This window comes from Augochlora pura, chromosome 11, assembly GCF_028453695.1.
Source record: "Augochlora pura isolate Apur16 chromosome 11, APUR_v2.2.1, whole genome shotgun sequence".
Lineage (NCBI taxonomy): Eukaryota > Metazoa > Arthropoda > Insecta > Hymenoptera > Halictidae > Augochlora > Augochlora pura.
The window spans coordinates 4,174,740-4,200,424 of NC_135782.1; the positions used below are offsets into that span (position 1 = coordinate 4,174,740).

The window sequence follows — 25,685 nt, forward strand, 5'->3', positions numbered from 1 at the left end:
ACGTCATCCCTCCCTCCTTTACTATATACAGCATTACAATAAATACAACACCTGATACCATAACGAAGCAGCAATTTCATTAACGAAACACCGACGAGTCCACTCAACTCGACTAATCGAGGTTCCCGGCCCGTGTTTCCGCCGATAAGAAATCACCGCTGTGTCACGACTGGATCACGAAGCATCCCCACCCCCTTCAGCCCCTGTACTTTCATTCGACTTTTGTTTTCCGCATCCGATCCCCCGTGAAGGATGTCCAGCCTTCAAGCACAGGCATTACACGGGTCTCCCGCATGTTTATTAAAAACCCGACGAAAGAGTAGAGGAGCTCTCTTTGTACGGGGGTCATGTCACGATCACTCGATACCCGGGAACGAGGATAAAAAAGAAAGGTCGCCGATGATAGGGAGGGTAGGGGAGGGGGGCGAGGGGGCGATCTCCTCGTTAGTATCAGCGTGTTAACAACGCGACTGACACGATTATTGGAATTTAACCCTACAGCTCCGGGCGGTGCGCCAAGCATACCACGACCCACGGAAATTCGATGGTAGAAAGACGACATCCAGAATGTGCAAGGGTTCGGCTTGGTTAGTTATCAGGACCGGCATTCCGAAATTGAAACCGATAATGGGCCGCGCGGCCTGCGAAAACGTCGCCGACGTCATTCGAGAACTGGGGCTCGAAAATACAGAGAGCCGGAACTGTTTTCTAACGAGGGCTATTAGTGTCTCGCGAATGATTTTTATTATTACTGTGCGATTTTTAGTACAAGGTTTAATATTGAGACTTTGAATATTAATAATGGAAACGTAGAATTTGATTTTGGAAATATATATTAATTAAATTTTAATTTTAGATATATTTAATTTTGGAAGTATTTAATTTTAATTTTAGAAATACTGAAATTTTAATTTTAGAAATACTGAAATTTTAATTTTAGAAATACTTAAATTTTAATTTTAGAAATACTGAAATTTTAATTTTAGAAATACATAAATTTTAATTTTAGAAATACATAAATTTTAATTTTAGAAATACTTAAACTTTAATTTTAGAAATACTTAATTTCAATGAATTAAAAAGAGAGTCTAGGTTATGTAATAAAACAAAGAATCGCGCGTGTAAAATGCCCCCGTATCTTGCCCGGAAAACTTCGTGGAAATTTCGTGGCTATTATATACATATTGTATATCGGGTGGGACTTATGTACACGTAGTAAAACTATACGAAATTCTTTAGCGGCATGCAATATCGTAGTAAACTTGATACGAGTTTCGTTACGAACGGCGAGATTATCTGCGCTCTCTTCGCGAAAATACACGAGCGCGTGCATGCGCCGTTGCATGAGATCTTGATTTTCCAAGAGAGAGAGAGAGAGGGAGAGAGAGATGCGGCTGACTTTTCTTTAAAGAGAACGAAATAAGTGAAAACACAACGGCGATTTTATCAGAACGTTAAAAACGTTAACGCAGCACGAAGTTATTCGTTTTCCTGACGAATTATAACGGTTTGATGAAATAAAGGAAAGGAAGCTGCTATCTAATTATTATTAATAATTATCGATCGGGGAAACTGTAATCAAACGTACCAATTAATGAAACCTACATCTCGCGTGTGCCAACCTAACCTCAATGGGAGGACGCAAGAACTGGGTCGAAGCGGGGCGCATACTTTGCAATCGACGCAACAAATATTTACGAATATTTACGGGGCTGTGTGTGATGCTAATGATATGGGGGAGGGGGGGAGATTTTTATTTGGATGAATTGTTGAATAATAATTGGGAATGGTAGGAGATTAATTATGCCAAGTAGAAAATAATATGCGAGATCAAGCGGTATTAAGGAATAATGAGGAGTATTGGGCAATTTAACTTATACTAAGGTATATTGAGCAATATTAAGCAATGTTGCTGCAATTTTAAGCAACGTTAAGCAATATTAAACAGTATTAAAAAACATTAAGCAATATTGAATAATAGTAAGTTATATCAAGCGATATTAGACAATACTGAAGAATATTGAACAACGTTAAGCAATTTTAAGAAATATTAAGCAATATTAAGTAACATTAATCAATTTAAAATAATGCTAACCAATATTAATCATCATTTCGCATTTTATAAAATAGATTTAATAAAATTCGCACTATAATTCACCGAAAACCGCAACTATAGCAAAACAATCCTCTTTATTAAATTAAACACTGCCACTGTAACATTATAAATAATTCGTCTATGCGTTTCAACGCTTCTTTAATCAAGACAGCCTAAGTATACACAAGAAAACAACACTTTTGACAAGACAAATAAAAAACGTAATCACCGTTACAGAAAAGCCGTTTCGCAGAGAAAATGCGAATCAAGTTTCCTCCGCTTTGCCCCCCCCCCCCCCCTGTTTCCGTATAATACGATTTCCCGCGAGTTTTATTCCCAACAGAAGAAACACATCGGTCAATTTTCCGAATGAAAAGAACCAATCCGCAAAACAACTCTAATCCTATCCCCCGCTTAATCGGCAGTCCCCCGGTCTGTTTGACTTTCTCCCTCCCCCTCCCCTCCGGAAAACTGCTGCGTTCATCGGTTCCGCCCTGCTTTCTCTCTTCCCCCCTTTCACGATAAATAATGGCCGGGCTGAGAGGCGCTCGCGAGAACACGCCGTTATCATCGCGCAAGTATTAACAAACGGAAACATTCGTTGTCGGCGTGTTCGCGAGCAAAAGAAAACGCTTTATCCGAGTACTCGCGCGATGGAAAAGGGGGAAGGTTTTCTTTAAATTGTCAGTTTTCGCGAAGAATATGGACGAATGTTGAGTCTTCTTTGTTGTAAGGTAATAACCAATAGAATGTATTGTATTTTCTGGTGATAAATAGATGTTTTCGGTGAATTTTAGCGTAGTACTTGCAGAAACAGCGATATCACAAGCTGAAACGTCGTTTTCATGTATAATCGAGCCTAAATCGTCATTTTTCGTGAAGAGTATGGACGAATGTTGAGATTTCTCTGTTGTAAGGTAATAACCCATAGAATGTATTGTATTTTCTGATGAGAAGTAGTTGTGTTTGTTGAATTTTAGTGTAATACTTGCAGAAACAGCGATATCACGAGCTAAAACGTCGTTTTCATGTATAATCGAGCCTAAATCGTAATTTTTCGTGAAGAATATGAACGAATGTTGAAATTTCTCTGCTGCAATGTAATAACCAATACACTGTACTGTATTTCCTATTTCAAAATAGTTGCTTTCATTGAATTTCAGCGTAACACCTGCAGAAACAGCGATATCACAAGCTAAAACGTCGTTTTCATGCGTAATCAAGCCTTTCTCTGGGCTTTTTTGTATTTTACGCGTGCTCTCTCGACGTTTCGCTGTTTCGCGGACATCTTCTACACGCCAACCGAATTACTTCTCACGCGAGCTTTATCATCAATGCAGAGTATAATGAACGCGTTCGATATTACGCTTGTAATTAAATGGAAAATGTTTCTCCGTGTTCGAACGAATTTCTCCGTCCCTTAGCGACGCGCAGTTGTTCCTCGCGAAATGGAATTATGCTGCGTCGCGATAAACAATTCCAAAGAACACGCGAACGATACTTCGATAACATTTTATTAACAGATTGTTGACTTTTACGCGCGATAAACACCGTATCGCAATATTCAATTTATTTCTTGCTTTACAATTTCAGTGATAATTCAACCCCTTGCCGTACTTCGACGAGTCTGACTCGCGATTATGATTTCTAACAATAACCAGTTATAAATAAATATAAATGTTACTTCGTCTTTTTAAGTCGATAAAAAATTCTATCTTTTCGCCGCTGATATTTCAGCGCTGAAGTAAATGCAAGCACACTATAGACATTTAGAGAAATTATTCCAATCGAAAATTATTTAATATTATATAGTAATAATAAATTATTATTTAGTCGATGTAATTGCGAAGATAAAAGTACTATAATCGGTTAAGTAAGTTCTTAGGGACGCAGTATATCGTCGTTAGATTGTTTACATATTCTCGTTATTTTTAAGCTTAAAATTCTCGTTACTTCGAGCTTCAAAACGCTTAAAAAGCACAGCCGTCTATTTCATCGAATCTTGGCGGAATAATTCTCCAAATAATTTCTACGGAATCAAATATTCGAGGCAGAGATACCGCGTCGCGATACAATCAAGATGTAATCGGACTGCATTCGCGTATGATTTTTCCGCGCGGAATACATTCTCCGCAAGACTCTCGCTTGATAAAATTGACGAAGCGAGATCGCGAGAACATAATTTGTCGGTCGGTCTAAAACAACCCGTTCAACGCGGCCGCGGACAGTCCCGGTAATCACGGTGCCGGGCAAGCAACTCTTTACGCCGCTTTTCCGCGGGTGTTCCGTTACCGGTTTGACAAAGCGACGGAAACCCGGCCGCGCGCGAGCCGAAAATTTGTTTTCCCCGCTGTTTCACGGGCGGCTTCGAACGCGTTAACGAGATTCCCCGTGTTCCTTTTAACGTCATTTGCCGTCGTAATGCCGCGCAAATGGGGGGCCGGCCTCCATATTCATACGATCATCCCCACCGCGCAAATAGACGTTAAACGAACAAAAAAAGCAACGTGACCGACAACAACAAAAACGAACAAGGAAGAGAAAATAAAAAAATTGCGTTTCAGTGAGAAAAAAACCGATGTAATTTTACGTCGTCCCGTACATCCATTACCGCCATTACGGATGAGCATCGCGTGACCGTTCCGTATTGTTCCCTCTCCTCTTCTATTGTGTATCAATGGACGCGCGACGCGAAGTTCGCGAAAAACAAAGTAATATACGCGCGGATACGCGGTGAATTAACAAACCGTTCTCTCTCTCTTTCTCTCTTCGACACTGTCATACATATATGACGAATAATCCGCGTCCGCGGATCAATGACTCCGGTGTAACACGCGCGCGTTTCAGCCGCCTGCGAGAATGAAACAAGCCGACACTGGGCAGATGATGGGGCGCGGATACGCCGCCACGAGTTACCACACCTCGGCGTGGCGAAAGATCGGCCTAATGGATTCGATAACGCGATAAACCAGGCTTCGCGATTTTAGCCACTTATCGCGGGTATGAGTAAGGATCGCGGATGAAACTTGATATTTGTATAGAATTTTATTATGTCGAAGTGTGCAGGGTGTGTAACGTGGACGAAGTGAACTGGGAGGAAATTAGGGGGTTTGCTGATTTTAGTAGGGTGAGTGATTATTTTGTTGATTTTGGAGTGTATAAAATAATGATTTCTTGACTTAGTATAGTTTCTGTATTTTTTTATTGGGATTTTATTGTATTTGTTGCACTGTATTGTATTTGTTGCACTGTATTGTATTCTATTCTATTGTATTTTTCTATTGCATTTTATTGTATTTGTTGCACTGTATTCTATTTATTTTACTGTATGGTATACTATTCTATTTTATTGTAATCTGTTGTATTCTACTGTATTGCATTGTATTGTGTTTTATTGTATTTACTGTACAGTAATCTATTCTATTCTATCACATGTTATAGAATTTTTTCAGATTTTTCAGTTGCAAGCTGTGATTATCAAAAATGAAAAACCCCCCAAAGATCGGAAAATTGAAGATTTCTCGAAGACTTAAATAGCCAAAACTTTTACATTAATCCCTTGACAAGGTACTATCGCGGCTCGTGTACTCAATTTTTCTCAGATTTTTCGCTCGCCTGCAATATTGTCAAAAAAAAATGAAAGCCCAATGCGTCGATGTTTTTTGCTATAATTTTTCATGGGTCGCCGTTCCGAAAGCAGCGGCGCGCAGCGTTACCCCTTTTTAAATGGAAAGCGTTACCCCTTTTTAAATGGAAAGCGTTACCCCTTTTTAAATGGAAAGCGTTACCCCTTTTTAAACGGAAAGCGTCGGCCACTTTGCGACGACGCTCGTCCCGCGTCAAAACAAAGCGTCGCGAGCGCCGGCCAAGGTGTCGGAGATGCCTCGAAGATATGTTAGGATGCCGGGGGTGTGTTTAAGGTCTCGGCGCGCAAGAATGGTAGTTGCTCAGGGCTTGCAGGAGAGCCGAGACAGTCAAAGAGCCTTCGTTGTTGTACCGGGAGGGGTTTGAGAGTATGACAAAGTTACAAAGCCATATCAGACGGAGTTGCGAAGCGTGTACCGAGGCGGGTGGCTGAGATTAGAATTGACATTCGCGCGCGCGCGCGATTTCTCTATACAGTCAGTCCCACAAGTATTCGCGCCCTTATTGCTTATAAGAGAAATCTGTTGAAATCAAGGGACGTAAAATTTTGCAATAAACTTTTTATTGCAAGGAAAACTTATGTTTTATTTACTATCAAAACCGTAAGTATTATCGCCTTTTTCTATGACCTTCAATGACCTTGTGTAATAGGTCGTTGAACTCGTTTTAACCCTTTGCACTCGGAGCCATTTTAACTGTAAATCTGAAATAATTTTTGCTGGTCCGTAGTATTTCCATTCTATTTAACAAATTTTTATGCATGTAAAATTTATTCTTGTGACTCCTGCCAACAGTTTTACTACTTGATAATTTTTTAAATCTAAACCTTATCGTCACAAAAATTATTTTGCAATGCAATAGAATAATTTTAGTGGTGCCTCAGAGTCACCCCACGAGTGCAAAGGGTTAAGATCCTCCATTTAAAAAAATGAATTTGCAGTGCAATTTTGTTTCAGCAAATATTTCCGTGAAATTTACAGTTTCGAAGATATCTGAGGTGGCAATAACTATTGCCCCACCCTGTATATATGTGTCACCGTGTACATGTATCATGGCTCGAGTAAAACACAGCCGCGTTTCAATCGAATCCTTGTTCCCCTATTTTGCTAGGCGATGCCGGATAAATATTCAACGTTACCGCGAAGTTTCGCGCGACGGTAATCGCGTTTGCTATAGTCGGATACGCCCGGTTCCAAATGTTTTTCGTTCGAATGGAGAAGTAATTAACGTGAAAATTTTGTAACGGAGTTAAACCAATCCGCGGCACACGGGGGGGCCACCACTCCGGCTCGAACTTTGAAATGCAATTAAAAAGTATGCCGCACATTGTGCCCGGAGCTCGCTAATGAGCACATTGTGGGCCGCGGGATGAATGGGGGCGCTGCGAGACCGCAAGACGGCGAGAAGCAACCGAGCGTCGCATTGTTTTTAAATAATCGAGGATCGCCGGGAGAGAGATACATTCCGATTGAACCGCGCGAGGACACTTCGCGAAGAAACTGAGATAAAAACCACTGAGATTTTGATTTTAAAATGACAAATTGTTGGTTTTATATTTTCTTATTTTGGATTTTTTATGCAGCTATTTTAATAACATTAGAAAATACAGTTCACGAAGAAAATGACTATAATAGAAGATTCAATTCATTTATAGTTTATTCCTTTTTATTATTCATAATTTTATAATTATCTTCTCTTTTTGTAATTCAGATTTTAGGTTAAATTGACATGTAATATTAGTATAATAACAGTAACAGTTTCTCGTTCGAGACGTTTCTCAGAATGTTGCTCCGGCGAAAAGTTGTAACAGTTTCAATCGCTGATGCACACGCGTTTCCAGTGTCGAAATTTTAACTTCATTATAACTTTTAATAGATCGAAAATTCAGGGGAACCGTTCAGGCGAGAAAAGTTACACGGACGAACGCGGCGTTCCGCTGATTAATTACGTCGGGCTGCGATTTTCGCGACTGCTCTATGCTGCATTCTTTAATAACATACTAGAAATAGAAGAGTTATGATAAAAGTTAATACAAGGTTTGATACAAAAACAAGTTAATACAAGGTTTGATTTATTAAAATTATTAAAAACGTAAAATTGATTTTTATGGTTGTTTTGTATTATAGACTTATCAAATTATTATTTTGTGTAAAAATTAGCTGTTTGATTACAGGGGACTGATTTTCGTGCGAAGGTCGACAGATTTTAACCCTTTCGTTACGAGTGTCTAGTAAATAAATTGTATATAATATATAAATAGTATATAAATATCTTTAGCATATAAACACCATATAAATATATATATTGTACCATATAAATACTATCAATACAATACTATTAATAAATCTCTATTAATACAATAATATCAATCAAAACTATTAATATAATACTAAACAATATTTCAATATCCAATAAAGTAAGTAAATAATAAGTAAGTAAATAATATCAATCAAAACTATTAATACAATACTAAACAATATTTCAATATCCAATAAAGTACCAAAGTTCGCCAGCAAAGCCCCAAACAAAACCAACCCCCCACCACCAGTCCCATCCATTAAGAATCAATTTCCTCAACCCCCGGCGCGCAACGATGAAAATCCCCATACCGGCGAGACGGTATGGTATATTCTCCATACTCGCCACGAACCCGTCCGCTCACTAGTTACAGAATCCGAATATACGTGTCGAGCGGGGGTTGTTCCACGTTGGTCCGGTTCGATTGATTCTTACGTCCTTGATACCGTGCCAGATGATACCGATGGAATCGCGGCGCGATCAGACCGGATTGCCCGTGCAAATAGCGGACAATCAAAATCCGGCCGGGGGTTAATCCGCGGGAATCGCGGCGGCTAGCAGTTCCACGATTTTCGAAGACGAACGATCGGAAGAGAGGGGTTGAAGGGGGATGAAATTCCATCCCGAGTCTGGTTCCAATTCATATCGTAGTTTTTAATCGTCGAGTGTGAAGCCGGGATCGATTAATACTTTAATTTTCCTCGAGCGAGCACCGACGGATTGCGTCCGCTGGTAAATAGGACACACACACACATGTATAGTATAGTATACGCGACGAGTCCGCGCGCGGTTATTAAAAGCAATCGAACGGAGGCAATCGCGGCCACCGATTTCCCTGATTTCTGATCCAGTTTATTCCTCGCGGACACCGGACAGCTGTTCAATTAGCGAGCAACAATGGACCACGTCTGCCGTCGTCGTCTCTCTCTGCGTTAGACGCGGCCGGTCAACGGTTTACGAATCTATTTTATTGAATTTTAACCCTTTGCGCTCGTGCGGCGACTCTGAGACGACAATAGAGATTGCTATACTATTTCTCGAAATAATTATAATAATAATAATAATATTAATAACTATTAATGACTGTTATAAAAATAATAGTAGTAAGAATAAAATAATAATAATAGTAGTAAGAATAAAATAAATAAAATAATAATAGTATCAGGCTCGTTTATGTTCAGAGAATGTTCAATATAACAAATATTGGTTTTGGTAGGAAGCATAATTTTGTACGCATGAATTGCAATAAATTATATAAATAAATTAGAAATATCTGAGATCAGAAAATATGTTTAAAATGTTCGTCGCCCAATATGACTCAATCAAGATTCTTACAAAGCCCAAATCCGATAATAAGAACGCTTAGGATATTTTATAAATTATAATTATATATATATATTAAATACAAATTAATGAATAACAAATATAACAGTGCGTGAATTTTTAATAATTCTATTTTGTCTATTTTATATTTTTGCTGATGCTTATGCCATTAAATTCCTGTGCTAAAAATGGGATTCCCATAAATAAAATAAATCAAGTAAATCAAATAAATAAATAAAGTCCTGTTTAACTAAAAGAAGAAGAGCATCGAATGTAATAAAAATGGCTTCGAATGCAAAGGGTTAGAACGTTTATTATAGAACGGTCGCCGTTTATTATAGATCGCGATGAATGATCGATAAGGGTGGGAGGGAGAGGGTAGGGGAGGAGGGGAGGGACTCGCAGCCAATTCCGCGGAACTTTCTTACCGTGGTACAGCAATTAATAATTTCGCGCAATTTCGAAAGTAACTACATCGAAGTTGCTTTGCGCGCACCGCGTTTTACCGAGTTCCACCAACAACTGCGAACAATGCAACTTCGAAATTACGTTAAGCTGTTTCCGATATAAAATTCCATACCGCGCTGCATCGGCGACGGCAGGCTTCAGCGAATTATCCGCGCGCCGGATTGGTTAATGATGATCGGAGCACAAATTATTCCGTCGCCATTGTTTTTTGACGAGGCGAGAAACTATTGAAATAATAATCACCTAAATTATTACATTTAAATTATAATAATATATTTTATATATAAAATCACCTGAATAATTATATAAAATCCTATTATATCTAAATTAAACTATCCTATTATATCTAAATTATACTATCCTATTATACTATCCTATACTATCCTAATTATACTATACAAATAATAAATAACAAAACTATAAAAGACGAAAAAGAGCAACAAATCTCATTACAAAAGTCTCTCTATCGAATTAAAAGAGCGATTTACCGGCAACGGTGTACAGGACGTTCAAAAAGGGTTGAATCAGGGTGGAGCTTCTTCGAACGTGTATTTCGGCACGCGAGCAACACCCTCTTAACACGTTGACGCCGGCATGGGCCACCGGTGGCCCATGCTTGTCTGTTCCATGGGGCGGCCTGACCCACCGGTGGCCCATGCTAGACTGTCCCATGGGGCGGCCTGACCCACCGATGGGCCACGTTTGTATATCAAAAAATACGTAGTACAAAATGTAATTTTATTGATTTAACATTATACATTAACATTTCTACCTTATAATCAAACATTGAACACAAGATACACAACTTATAATTTAATCAATACATTTAAAATATCTATTTATGTTTCCGATGCAATTTTTTAAAACATTTCAAACAAAGTGCCGGCTTATTCGGACAACTGCTACAAAAGGTCATTACTTTTTTTGTTTTGTTTGCGGCATACTGTATTCCTTTTAAGTTTGTTAAGCGTTTGTAACACTCTTTACATCTTTTCCTCATCTTCCTCGCGGATCCTTGGTATGAACTTAAAAAATGTTTTTTCCGTCTCCTTACTATTAGTTCTTCACTAGGGGGATTCTCAACACTTTCCAATAGAAAATCAATAATTTTTTCTCTAAATTTTAAAATTTTGTAACGTTTGGTTCCCCACTTTTTGTGGATGTACCACGCATTTACTAAAGAGGTCCCGCATATTAGCTCCATGACAACTTTTCGATACCATTTTACTGTTTTCCGTAAAGATTTATAATAGGAACACATCTGATCAGATATATCAACTCCCTTTTTCGCACTATTGTAAGAAAAAACGGTATCTGGTTTTAATTTATCACCTTTGCCACGAATAATAGCGCAATTGTGAGATTTCGAAGTGGTTAACATGCACAGGGGTCTTTTGTCGGTCCACTTCAAAAATTTCACGCCGTTCCGATTTTCAAGAGATATAATGTCGCCGCGTTTATGTTTTTGTTTTGCTTGCGGCGGTAGAAATTTTCTGTTCATTTTCACTGTACCGCAAATATATGTTCTCTTAGTGAGAAGTTCTTCGGCTAAAGGAATACTTGTATAAAAATTGTCGGTAAATAAAATCCGGCCCTCGAATAATAGATCTCCTATCAATCTCATGACCATAAAAAACGAATTAGGGTTTTTCCCCAATTCAAGCGACTGGCCACCGCGGGTCCTATCAGCAGGTTAGACCACCCGCGGGCCACGTCAGAATTTTGGAAATTCAGTCTATTCGAATCAGGTAGTGGGTATTAGAGCGCAAGCATTAAACAGTATAATTTGGTGCCACGCCGCCCCATGCAGCGGACCGCTAGTTGAAGCGCCGCCGCACGGAACGGACCGCGAATATCCGCGCCGGCGTCAACGTGTTAAAGTATGAAACGCGGGTTGAATCGTGTTTACACGCATTTACCGTCGGTCGTGCCGCGAATCCTTCTTTTATTTAACCGTGTACCGCTGCCGGCTGCGCTATCGTGACTACTAAATGCAAAATCCGAGGGGAGGGGGAGAGGAGGACGGTCGGCGAAACGTTTATCGGGAATTCCTCGCACGTTCCATACGCCTAGAACCGCCTGAATTTCCATTGATTCTTACGGCGGAACGTAAGTCCTTGTATACGTTCGCCTCGCGCTTTGATTTATCCACGTACCGCGAGGTAAACGCGAGGTTCGAGCGACGGCGCGTGACATTAATAATTAATAAACGGCTCGTTAAGGAGTTAACGTGCTCGCGATGTTGGCGCCGAGCGCTGCTATATTGTTGTGACACCATAGTAGGGCCAACGTTGTAAACTATATTGATTGTAATATATCATGAAAGAAAATAATGTATTAACATATTATATATCATGAAAGAAAATAATATATTAGCATATTATATATCATCATACTATATATCATCATAATAATATATCATCATATTATATATCATCATAATAATATATCATCATACTATATATCATCATAATAATATATCATCATATTATATATCATCATAGTAATATATCATCATAGCAATATATCATCATAGTAATATATCATCATAGCAATATATCATCATAGTAATATATCATCATAGCAATATATCATCATAATTTATCATCATAGCAATATATCATCATAATTTATCATCAAAGAATGAACTGCATAAATAGTAAACTGACAATAGTACTGTTATTACTGTGAAAATTATATCTTACAATATAAATTATAATTTAAAATATAATTACATGCAGTCGAATAAATATTATGTTATATTAAATTATAATATGTCATACTTTGCATATCTTGTATATATTGCGAGGTATAGAATAAAAATGCGGTTATAAATTTATAAATTGAATCAATAGTAATTCAAAACTAAACTGAGTTAATAAATGAATAATAAATTAACAAATCAAGCGTCACAAGTCAATCAGAACTTAAATAAAATAATCTATTAACTCGAGACAAAATAATCTAAATTATGCAACAAAAATTACTCTCTTTTGTATTCTAAACATTCTACTACAATATAAATAAACTCTAATATATTATTGCAATAACTATGAATAATGGAAACTAGTTGAAAAATGACCGTAAACTCATTGTTACATATCGTGGCCCACGTCGCGACCTTTTATTATTCGAATGCATCAAACGGTTAGCGGTAATTTTTGCAAAGGATCCGGCCGGACGGTTTACGGGACGCAAGGGCTTTAATTAAATTACGGATTTACGATGCCAAATAACGCTTTATTGCCGCGATATATATCCGCGTGTCTGTCAACCGGATTGCAGTTCCTATAATCTCGCTGCTCAGAGCCCTGGCAGCACGCAATTATAGAGTGCAGTCTGCGCACGATTTCGGCGGTCGCTTATCTGTTCCTGTTTCAGTCGCTCCCAGCTAATCCTCGCTTTCGGGTCGCAGCCGAAACCCTGCGTTTTTCGTTCGTTTTGATAATGCGCTCGATCATTCAGCACGACGTGCCGTAACATATTAACAATTTTTAAAGGATAGATTAAAAAAATTATTGGACAAAGTTTACACATATAATTATTACTGAATGTATGCGAAATTGTGAAATCGAGGTTTAAAGTATAGTTCAAAATAGGTTAAAGGTAATAGAATATTGTTAAGAACATAATAAATTAAAAAAGCATTTTTGCAAGTCGAGAAACGCAACCCTTTTGCACAAGACGAGTGACCCCATCTTAAAGCTAGAATTCGATAAAATTTTTAATTATGTTCCCGTGAATATTTTTTAATGTTAGACAGCTCAAATTAAAGCTCAAAGTGTCTACTTTTTAACGAGGTATAATAAATTAAAAAAGCATCGTTGGGAACATAATTGCAATCCGAGAAACCAAACCCTTTAGCCCAAGACGAGTGGCCCCATCTTAAAGCTAGAATTCGATAAAATTTTTAATTATGTTCCCGTGAATATTTTTTAATGTTAGACAGCTCAAATTAAAGCTCAAAGTGTCTACTTTTTAACAAGGTAAATTAAATTAAAAAAGCATCGTAGGGATTTTTTCTGCAAACCGAGAAACACAGCTCTTCCGCCCAAGACGAGTGCCCCCATCTTGAAGGGTAGAATTCTCTAAAATTTTTAATTATGTTCCCGTGAATATTTTTTAATGCGACTAGGCTTAAATTAAAGCTAAAAGTGTCTACTTTTTAACGAGATATAATAAATTAAAAAAGCATCGTTGGGAACATAATTGCAATCCGAGAAACCAAACCCTTTAGCCCAAGACGAGTGCCTCCATCTTAAAGCTAGAATTCGATAAAATTTTTAATTATGTTCCCGTGAATGTTTTTTAATGTTAGATAGCTTAAATTAAAGCTCAAAGTGTCTACTTTTTAACAAGGTAAATTAAATTAAAAAAGCATCGTAGGGATTTTTTCTGCAAACCGAGAAACGCAGCACTTCCGCCCAAGACGAATGCCCCCATCTTGAAGGGTAGAATTCTCTAAAATTTTTAATTATGTTCCCGTGAATATTTTTTAATGCAACTAGGCTTAAATTAAAGCTAAAAGTGTCTACTTTTTACTAAAGTACATTAAATTAAAAAAGCACCGTAGAGAACATTTCTCCAAGCCGAATCCCGAACTACGTAACCCCGGAATAACATCGAAGGAAACTTTCGGTCGTCGAACAGAACGAGTTTACTCGGCGCATCGAATTACCGCGGCGAAAGAGACTGAAAATAGAACCGCGGGAATGAGATCGAAGGGTCCCCGAATGACCCGGACGATTCACGCACACGGGCCACAAAAACTGTCCTTTGCATTCGGCGGCGATTGGATTTAACCTCCCCCACGTGGAAACCGTACGGGGATTCGTGCGCGGTGGTTTGGTCCTTGTCCAAGGAGATTGGATCCCATTGAGGCCCGAGACCTTGGGAACCCGAAGGGCGACGCGCCCTGGCCGCCGGTCCGATGAAGAAGTGACTCCGGGAACTTGTGTATAAAATAGTACAGCGAATCACTTACCCCGGGTATTGGATTGCCACTCGGCCCTTTCCGGTACGTCCGATGAACACGTATGAGCCCCGCGCGCGGACGCCGACGGATAAATTATTGACCCGTCCGCTATGTTCGGTTTCTCTTTACGTGACTCGAGTCCCCGAATAGATTCGATTCCGATCGCGTTAGAAGTTAAATGTTTTCCTTCCTCTTCGTTCCCTCCCCCCCGGCTCTTCCCCTGTTGCGATCGTCTTATAAGCTCCGCCAATGAATTTTAAATGGCCGGGCGGACATTGATGAACGATTGTCCCGTAATTCCGGTATTACCATACAATAAGAGTTTGCTTGAACTGGTCGTAGTTTCGACGATCCCTGGACTGCGGGTATCGATGCGTTTATGGTGTTTATGTGTTTTGGTGGAAGATTTTTATATTTATATATTTCGATGGTATAATTTTTCATAGGGACTGTCAAATTTTCCATAAGGACTCTCTCGGTTTTTCCATGGGGAATGCCAAATTTTCCATAAGGACTATCGAATTTTCCATGGTGTCCCGTAGAAGAATTTTCGTTGTCAAGAAATTCCATAGGGACTCTCAGATTTTCCATAAGGTCTGTCGGATTTTCCATAGAGACAATCAAATTTTCCATGGGGTCCCGTAGAAGAATTTTCGTTGTCAAGAATTTCCATAGGGACTCTCAGATTACTATAGGCACTTTCAGATTTTCCATGGGGACTGCCAAATTTTCCATAAGGACTATCGAATTTTCCATGGTGTTTGGTAGAAGAATTTTCGTTGCCGAGAAATTCCATAGGCACTCACAAATTTTCCATAGAGACTATCGAAAATTTCCATAGAGACCATCGAAAATTTCCATGGGGGCTATTGAAAATTTCCATGGGGGCTATTGAAAATTTCCAAGGGGGCTATTGAAAATTTTCATGGGGGCTATCGAAAATTTCCATAGGAATTATCGAAAATTTCCATAGGAATTATCGAAAATTTCCATAGGAATTATCGAAAATTTCTATAGGATTTATCAAATTTTCCATAGCGTCCCATCGAAAATTATCGCTTAAAATCGGAGCTCGTCGCCGTCGTCGACGTAACGCCGTCGAAACGGCGCTTCCTGCACCCTCCTCCTTATAATGAATCGCTTGCCACGTGCGCCAGCTTTTTCAACGAAATTCCAGGATGCAATCGCGATGGAATCGTTTTAACGAAGAATGCAGCGCGTCAACTGGATGATAAAAAACTCTGAGGGGGGGGGGGGGGGGGGGGGGGGGATACAATGCGACTAGGAGCCGGTTGACAAAAAACAGAAAGAAACAAGAAGGAACGATTCAAATCGTTAGCGGAATCCGGTATAAGCTTTTACGGGGCTCCGTTCCCGGAATCATAACTCGATTCGTGAATGGGAGGAGAGCTTTGCCGCTGCACCGTGGATTCAGTTCGGTAAATGCGCTCCGCATTGTCCGGCGATTTAATTTAATCAAGGATGGACAGGGTGTCCCGATTCTTGAAATTGTCGAAGGGGATTGGTTCTGATGTTGCTCTTAATTAACCGCGGCCCGTTTGACGAGAAATAAATAAACAAATCTCGATTTGGTATTTAACTTTTTCAGGGATGGATTTTTATAGCAAAGGACAATCTATTTGTTTATATCTTATTTGTCAACCATTTAATTTTGTTCGATCACGTTTTTTAGATATTGTTAAGGATTATGTGGTAAATAGTTTTTCAAACTGATTTCCTCTTTTTTATCCCTAGAATAATAATATATTATTAATTAGTGGCTACTCGGTAGTTATAGAAAAAATATTAAATAATCGTCCAAGGATGTATGCTGCACACCATACGCGCACACATGTACTAAGCGCTGCTACAGAGGTGAACGTAATTCAGCCGTACTGTAGACCTCGGAACAACATTGGTTTTAGTTTCTAGGGCAGATTTTAAACAGCCTTTGGCTACAGTTCACCCTTCTCTACACGATTGTAAACAGCCCAAAGTAACGTATCAAATTCCACACGGTTCTTAAACCGTTCTTAATTAAATTAAAATTCAATATTGAGATTGTGATTTGGTAAGTTAGTTTATCAGATTTAATACTAAGATTGTAATTTGGTAAGTAATATATAAAATTTAATATTTAGATTAAAGTTCGATAAGTAATAGAATTTAACATTAACATTGCTGTGTCATAAGTAAGTTTATAAAATTTAATATTAACATCGAGGTATCATAAGTAAATTTATAGTTTTATATAAATATCTCTTAATATTTTTGTGTCATAAGTAAGTTTATAAAATTTAATATTAACAACGAAGTATCATAAGTAAATTTATAGTTTTATATAAACATCTCTTAATATTTTATATAAACATCTCTTAATACGTGTTCGAGTGCCCGTACCGAAAGGGTTAACACACCGCGAGCAGACGATTTTTTTCTCCGTTCCGTAGGCGGAGAGAGAAAATATGGGAAAAATGTCGATTATATCGGCGGACTTCGACAACGTTCGCCATACACCGGGTTCGTCTTCGAGCTGCTTTTACATTTTTTCCTGGACAGGGAGAAAAAGGGAATCAAAGAAATAACGGGGTTAATAAAGAGACACGATATTGGAAGGTGTACCATACCGTCGCGGCCCCGTATTCCGTGCCAGGCACCGCGATCCTTACGTTTACTGCGACTGTATTTCAAAGGATGATCTCTCGGTACCGTGGACTCGTTCCGCGGAACGATTTACCTGCACACGGTGATTGCGCGCCGGATGAAAATTAAATCCTTAACGATATTAAAAGGCGGCTACGTTTTTTATCTCTGTTCGTCGAAGTTCGAAGCGGGGACTTGCGAGAACGAAGGCGCGGTTATTGTGCAGGTGTACTTTTTTATAAGGAAATATCCTTTATGTTTATTTTGCGGTTATCATTTTTTTAGAGGAAATATTGTTTATGTTTGTTGTATAGTTATTGGGTGGTTATATAAGAGATTAGTATCAGCGTAGTTACATAAGAGAAAATATCGTATGTTATATTTACTATATAACATTAATTTAACATTAATAATAAAATTTTATTAAGAGAATTATACCTATAAAATAAATCATCTCACGTTATATTTATTATACAACTATACTCTTTAAAAAAAATACTCCATTCTCGAAAAGCAATAAAATACATTGCACAAATAATTTATAAATAACTCCATCAATAAAAAATCAAATTAACAACCCAATTTAACTCGCAGCATCATAAACGCGGTCTGCAAACCACGATGCGAAAGAATTCAGCCGCAATTTTTGCAGCAACCTAATTAATCAACTATCTCCCCGCGCGCCATTATAAAAATACCGGGTAAAACACAGCCGAAAGAATTCGTCGATGATTCTCGTGGAATCCTAGTTATTCAAGCTAACTTGGTGCTCTCGCGGTGGAAGAAGAACCGTTCGCGGAAGACAGGGCGAAAGAATTCGGCCCGGCGAGTTTTGCGGAAACCTCGTTAAGGGAGTGCACTCGGGCGAAAAGCAACTACCGGTAATTTTCCGGATGGAACTCTCGTGTGCCGACAATTATCACTAGAATTCAAATAACTCGAGCAATAACAAAGTTTCACCGCTTTTATATAAAACGATATCTAGGTGAATTAACACTAAAATTATCGAGTCAAAATGACCGATTCTATATTTTCTCTTTTAAAATTTTTAGGTTAGAAGGACTTTCTCTTTACGAAATTATTAAATTAATATCGCAATTGAAGCATAAATTATTCAAATAATTAAGTAATTAAATCGACTATTAAATATTTAATTAATAACATCGACTATTATTAGAATATTGTCGTCTATCATTGACTATAGTAGAATATTAATTGAATATTATTAGAATATTATTGAATATTGATTGAATATTAATTGAATATTATTAAGTATTATTAGAATATTAATTAAATATTATTGAATATTATTAGAATATTATTGAATATTGATTGAATATTATTGGAATATTATTGAGTATTATTAGAATATTATTAGAATATTAATTAAATATTATTGAATATTATTAGAATATTGATTGAATATTGTTAGAACATTAATTGAATACTATTAGAACATTATTGAATATTATTAGAACATTATTGACTATTATCACAATTGATATTAAAATTATTGAATATTAAAATTGTTGAATATTAAAACAGAATTGAATATCATTAAAATATCAATGATCATCATTGAGCATCATTCCGCATTCCGAATATCCCCTGACAAATTACCGTCGACGGATTCTCCCTTAACGAGCAAAGTCCGTCGGTGCAACGTAAGGACAAGCGTCGCGCATTAAAACGCGCATGTACCCGTTAATAGTCGCGACGATACTCGACGATGAGATAGGCGTTAGAGGCGAGAACAGTGGTTCGTCGTGTCACTTACCGAATATGGGATTCCCGCGGTGCGTTGCGAGGCCGCCGAGCGTGAGCACGTGCGAGTGATCCGCCGTCACGACGAGCAGCGTTTCCGACAGGTCGACTTCCTTCATTACAGCCCTGACCGCTTCCTCCAACGCCAGTGTTTCGTCCAGTGCTCGATAAGCGTTGTTATAGTGATGCGCGTGGTCGATTCTACCACCTGCGGAATACATCATTCGCGAATTATGCTTGGCGACGATACCGCGCAACCGGTGCCGCGCGACGCACGAAATAATTAGGGAACCAGCATGGTCGGTAGCATCGGCGATATGTGCTCGACCGATCTCACGGACAACGGACCGCCGCCATTTTCTGCGACCACTATCCTGAGCGATGGCGAACTTAATTAGGGGTGGAACTTAATTACCGTGAGGGTTTCTGAGAAATAAAAATGATAGAAATTGTGAAAATTGCGATAAGAGGCCAGAGGTATGACTGTTGGTTTATTTGTTGTTTTAATTATTTTTGTAATAATTTTGATAATTCTAGTGATTGTTATAATTGTGATAATTTTAATAATCGCGATAATTGTGATAACTGTGATGATTGTAATGATTGTAATAATTGTGATGACCGTACTAATTATAATAACTGTGATAACTGTAATAATTGCTAAAATTCCTAATTTGACCAGCTGTAGTATAAGTATAATTTAATTAACTTAGTATAATTTGCGCATACGAGACTATGTCTTGTGACACGTAAAACTGTTACGCTTTCAACTAAAACAGTGTTTAACAATGTCAGCATTATTTTGTTAATTCTACAACAATTTCCATTGTCGCTTCAGCGACGCCACTCGAGTGCGAAGGGTTAACAAAAGAATTTTTCAAAGCAACACATAATCTCCAATATTCATCCCTCCATCAAAGCTCCGTCAAAAATCACAATTATCACAAAAATCACAATTAATTTCAATCATCCCCCAAAGTATCAAACAACGCTGTTAAACCTTAGACAAACTACCCCCCGCGCCATCGCAGCAAATAAAACGGCATCCGAAACCCAAAGCAACGGCATCGCGCGATCCTCTTCCGCGCAAGACTCCGATAGCCGAGCAACCGATCGGCCACCGCAAAACCGTGCAAATACGTTCGCGGACCGTCGTAAATCGCCGCCACCTTAATGTACGCGCGTTCGATAAAACTTCGCCGAAAAGCCCGCGCACAAAAGAAGCCGGGCGAGACGAAAAAAAAAGAAGGGGGAGGAGAAAGAAGAAAGGGTTGGTAATCGATGGAACAAGCATTATCGCGCGCGCGGGCCAGGGGGAGGGGGAGGGGGAAGCGATTCGAACGTTAGCAACGGAACGACGGTGTAATGATTCAAGGAGGGAGAAACGTTGGAATAAAACGGCCCCCCCGGGGAGGGGAGGGGAGCGTAATTGTATTTATTTGCCGTAGCAAATTGTTAACAAAGTGGAACGAGAGTCTCGTTAAGCTGTTCCGTACACGGCGGCGATATCGCGGCGGTAAAGCGGGCAACAACAAAAAAGAGGGGAGAGGGTAGAGAGAGCCGGCGGAGATCCGGCGGATCCTAAGAACAAAACGAGCGCCATCAGCATTAGCGGGAGCCAGGGTGAGGGGGGGCCGAGATAGGGGGGACCGCAGCCGTAACAGTTAACGCTAATTATTCAGAACGACCCGCAAGAATCCCGGATTCAATTATCGAGCCACCGAACGACCGTCGCGGTCCGAACGAGTCGGCGAAACTCCTTCGGTGCCGGGGCGACTCGAAGTTGGACGGTGAATAGGCCGACGACGATCGAGATCGTCGGAGCATCGTAGGGAGCCGCGGGTGCTCTATGAATATCTTCGGATCGGCATCCGTCCCTGGTATCCTTGTCCCTTTAACAGCGGGTCGTTCCGTGTAATCAGGCTACTTGCTTGCGGAGAAATAGTCCACCCCCCAACACCGTCTTAGGCATTGGCTAAAAGGTCCGAACCGAGTTCCTAACCTCGCAACCGACCAGACGGCGCCTGTCCATCCCAAACGCTGATGGTTGACTGGTCGAGTTTGTTCGCAAATATTGTGTCCGTCCGCGTTGAGCTACGTTTCCGCGTGCACGTCGAACACGCTTCGTCGGAGCCTCGATTTTCAAAGGCGAGGTGTGCCATCGTCGAAGAAGCGTTCGCTCGCAGCGCGCCGCACACACGCTCGCCAGAGACGGGGAACGTGATTTTACGCGCAGAGTGGCAATTTAAAGGGGGAATAGAAAGTTCGATGGGCCCCGGGAAATTCGTTTTCCTGTTTCGCTGTTTCCTTTCTTTCGGTCTTCTTGGCGACTCTCTGCTTTATTTACCACCGGGAGATGATCATTTTATCGAGCGGCGTGCTGTTGGTTTTGTAGGGAGACTGGTTCATGGATTGTCCGCGTGGATTACTCGAATTTGTATTGTTTGGTGGTTTTTTAATTTTTGTTGTTGTTTGGGATGGGAAATTTGTTTTTTAAGGTTTATGTGAGATTTTGGTTTTGGAAATGTTATTCGTTTTTTAAGCATTGTTGAGTATCATCGAGGATCATTGAGGATCATTGAGTATCATTGGGGATCATTGAGGATCATTGAAGATCATTGGGAATTATTGAGAATCGTTGAGGATCATTGAGGATCATTGAAGATCATTGAGGATTATTGAGTATCATTAAGGACCATTGAGGATCATTGAGAGTCATTAAGAATCATTAAGAATCATTGAAGATCGCTGAGGATCGTTGAGTATCATTGAAGATCATTTAGGATCATTTAGGATCCTTTAGGATCACTGAGAATCATTAACAATCATTGAAGATCATTTAGGATCATTTAGGATCATTTAGGATCACTGAGAATCGTTAACAATCATTGAAGATCATTTAGGATCATTGAGAATCGTTGAGAATCATCGAGTATCATTGTGTATCATTAAGTATCATTGAGCAGTATTAAGTATCATTCTAACATCATTGACTATCATTAAAATATTACTGACTACCATTCGAGTAACATTGGATATAATTAAACATCACTAAATACTATTGAGTACCATAGAATAAAATTGACCACCATTGGAGCAATATTGAATATAATCACGTATCATTGAGTATCATTAAACATCACTAGAATGTCATCAACTAACATTCGATATCATTGATTCTCATTGAAATAACCTTGAATGTCATTCAATATCATCGAGATAACCTTGAATATCATTCGTTATCATCGAAATAACATTGAAATATCATTAAGTATCATTAAACATCACTAGAATGTCATCAACTAACATTCGCCATCATTGATTCTCAAATTGAAATAACCTTGAATATCATTCAATATCATCGAGATAACCTTGAATATCATTCGTTATCAACGAAATAACATTGAAATATCATTAAGTATCATCGAGTATCATCGAGGACCACCGAAGTAGTAATATACCACCAAGTATCATATCCACTCAAACACCGTATGTTCTCTTGAATGTTAGTTTAGTCAGGTTTTGCCGGTCGGTTATTTATGATTAATCGCCCATTGGGACCAGGTTTCCAAAATTGAACGTGGTCAGCAACTTGTAACCTCGAACTTCTCGAAGCAGACTTGCAAGAAATCCTCTCCCCCCAACCCCACCCCCTCCCTGGTTACATGCATAATTACTTCGCGGTTAAGATTAAATGCGGTAAGTACAGTAATAATATCTTATTTAACGGGGGCATCGCGGAGCGAGCCGAGTTGCAAAACTTGTTACAATCCCGCGAACTCCGCGAACAACTGCGCGTGCATTTTTAACGAATCCACCGTAATCCAAGTATTTTCTAACCAAACAAATATTGCCTGAACAGAATCAATAGCCCCCGCGTTTCCATGTAACAAGTTCCCGTATCTATTTGCCGTCCGGTCGTTAATCGATAAATTTCATTCCGTTGTAATTAGAAGAGAATTCCCCGGGTTCCGAGCGTTTTCAATATTTGCCTCTCTAATTAACGATCGAAGGTGTGTTAACCGGTATCGTAATCGATATCCGAACGGCGCGGCCCCCCCAGCAATGACGGGCGCAACGAAAGTTTCGCGATTACACGCTTTCACGGCTGCGCGCCGTAATTAAATCTAACTTGCCAATTATTAGTCGGCGAAAGCTATAACTCATTAGCCAATTACGCGAGCTTCCTTTGTATTCGATGCCCGGCGAGAAGATATTCTCTGGACGTCGTGGACGAATGAAATATCGCGAAACGTCGGTCTACGATGTTCCGTGCTACGCGGATATTATTCAATAAGAATATTAGCACACAGAAACGCAGTTGCAGTTAATTAAATATCCGCGTTGTTCCGTTTATTACTATTTACTCGATAGAATGGGTTTGCGTGGATATTAATATTAATACGTTCATTGTTAATATTGATAAAATATATAAAATATTGATTCTTGAATTTAAAAAGAAAAAGACTATTCTGCGAAATATGAGAAATGTTTTTACACCTTCTCGTCATTAAGATTCTCTATTTTATAAATTAAATTCTCATATTTGTAATTACTTGTAATTGAATCAATGATCAAAATTAATAATATTAAAGATTATCGCTATTTATATCTATTATGAAATCATTGACTGTGATTAGAATATCATCGTCTACTATTAGGTTATCATAAACTATAATTAGAATATTGTTGATCATTATTGACTATATTAATATATTAATTGAATATTATTGAATATTATTAGAATATAATTGACTATCATTAAATTAATACTGGATATCATTCGGCAACATTGAGTACTATTGGTTATCATTAGAATATCATTGACTATCATCCTAGTAATATTAAATACCCCTAAGCATCATTGAGTACAGTTAAGTAGCCTTTGAATATCATTGACTATTATTAAAATAATATTGACTATAATTAGAGTAACATTAAATATCATTGACTATTATTAAAATAATATTGACTATAATTAGAGTAACATTAAATATAATTGAGTACCATCGAGTGTCATTCAATATCACTGACTACCATGCGAGTAGCATTCAATATCACTAAGCATCATTTATCCTACTCAGTATCATTAGAATATCATTGACTATCATCCTAGTAGTTTTGAATATCATTGATCATGATTGAGTACCATTGAGTATCATTAGAATATTATTGACTATCATTCTAGTAACATTAAGTAGCCTTTGAATATCATTGACTATTATTAAAATAATATTGACTATAATTAGAGTAACATTAAGTATCATTGAGTGTCATTCAATATCACTGACTACCATGCGAGTAGCATTCAATATCACTAAGCATCGTTTATCCTACTCAGTATCATTAGAACATCATTGACTATCATCCTAGTAACATTAAATACCCCAAAGCATCGTTAAGTACAATCGCGTATCCCTAAAATATCACTGACTATTGCTCGAGTAATATTGAATATCACAAGGCATTATTGAGTACAATCGAGTATCCTTAGAATATTATCCGAGTGATATCGGATATCACAAGCGGCCGTTAACGGAGGGTCAAGCGTCTCCGTCGGCCGTGTATCATCCGGTCGCGACGTCGGACGGGCGCAGCTTGCGATCGCCGTCCGAAATCTATATGTATAGTATATACATCCGGTGGCCGAAGTTTCCCGGGGCGCGACAACTGTTGCTCTCCCCGGATGGCAACTGGAAAATGCATCTCTCCCGCTGACAGATTTTGGCACAGTGCTCGGGTCGCCGGTTCCAGGACCGGGAGGACGCATCAAGCACACCTTCTCTCTCTCTCTCTCTTCCTCTCTCTCTCTTGCACTCTCTTGTCGCAAGTCGACTAAGACTCGGCTACCGACTTCTGGTCCTTCGGTTATTGAGTTTCCAACTTCCACCATGTCTCACGAACATAGTCGCGTTTCCGGCCAGCAATTTCTGATGCCGAATTGCCCGGCGCAACGTTCAACCGATTTATGGTAGTGCCTCGCTGCTTATTAGTTCGCCTAAACGGGCTATTAGCCGGCCGATCCATTCCCGGCACTGCAATTCTTCGAACTTTTACTCGGAGACTATAGTAAGTGTATTAGAAAATTCTGCGGTTGCAACGTCTAATTTTGCGAATGATGTTCGATTATACATTTAGAAATAATTTTCTCTTTTAATAGTTTTAAATAGTTTAATGGTTTTAAATTGTTCAACAGTTTTAAAACAGTTTAATTATCAAGTGTTAACATTTTTAAGTATATTATGGTTAACTTTGCCTTTTGGCTCATTTTTGAGGTAATTTTTAAAGAAGATGGTTTAGATTTGTTTTTGTATTTCAATAATTTATTAACTATTATAAGTATATTTTAATGTATTTTAGAAATTATATTGTGGAGATAGTGCATTAATTATTACGATTTTAATCGAGCATTCTTTTTACAGTTGCGAAATAAATACGTGTGAATATAAATAAAAAGGAATATAAACAAATTAT

The 25,685-nt window shown here is 38.7% G+C and overlaps 1 protein-coding gene across 1 annotated transcript in view; it reads right to left on the bottom strand.

The window, feature by feature from the left end:
* Positions 1-15,360: 15,360 nt before the first annotated feature.
* LOC144477150 (intestinal-type alkaline phosphatase 1) overlaps positions 15,361-25,685 on the bottom strand; it is a 39,758-nt gene continuing 29,433 nt past the window's right edge. The window contains exons 5-6 of the mRNA XM_078194637.1: positions 19,225-19,419; positions 15,361-15,605 (exon numbers count right to left, since the gene is read on the bottom strand). Of these exons, the coding sequence (XP_078050763.1) occupies positions 15,361-15,605; positions 19,225-19,419 (440 nt within the window). The remainder of the gene's footprint in view (positions 15,606-19,224; positions 19,420-25,685) is intronic.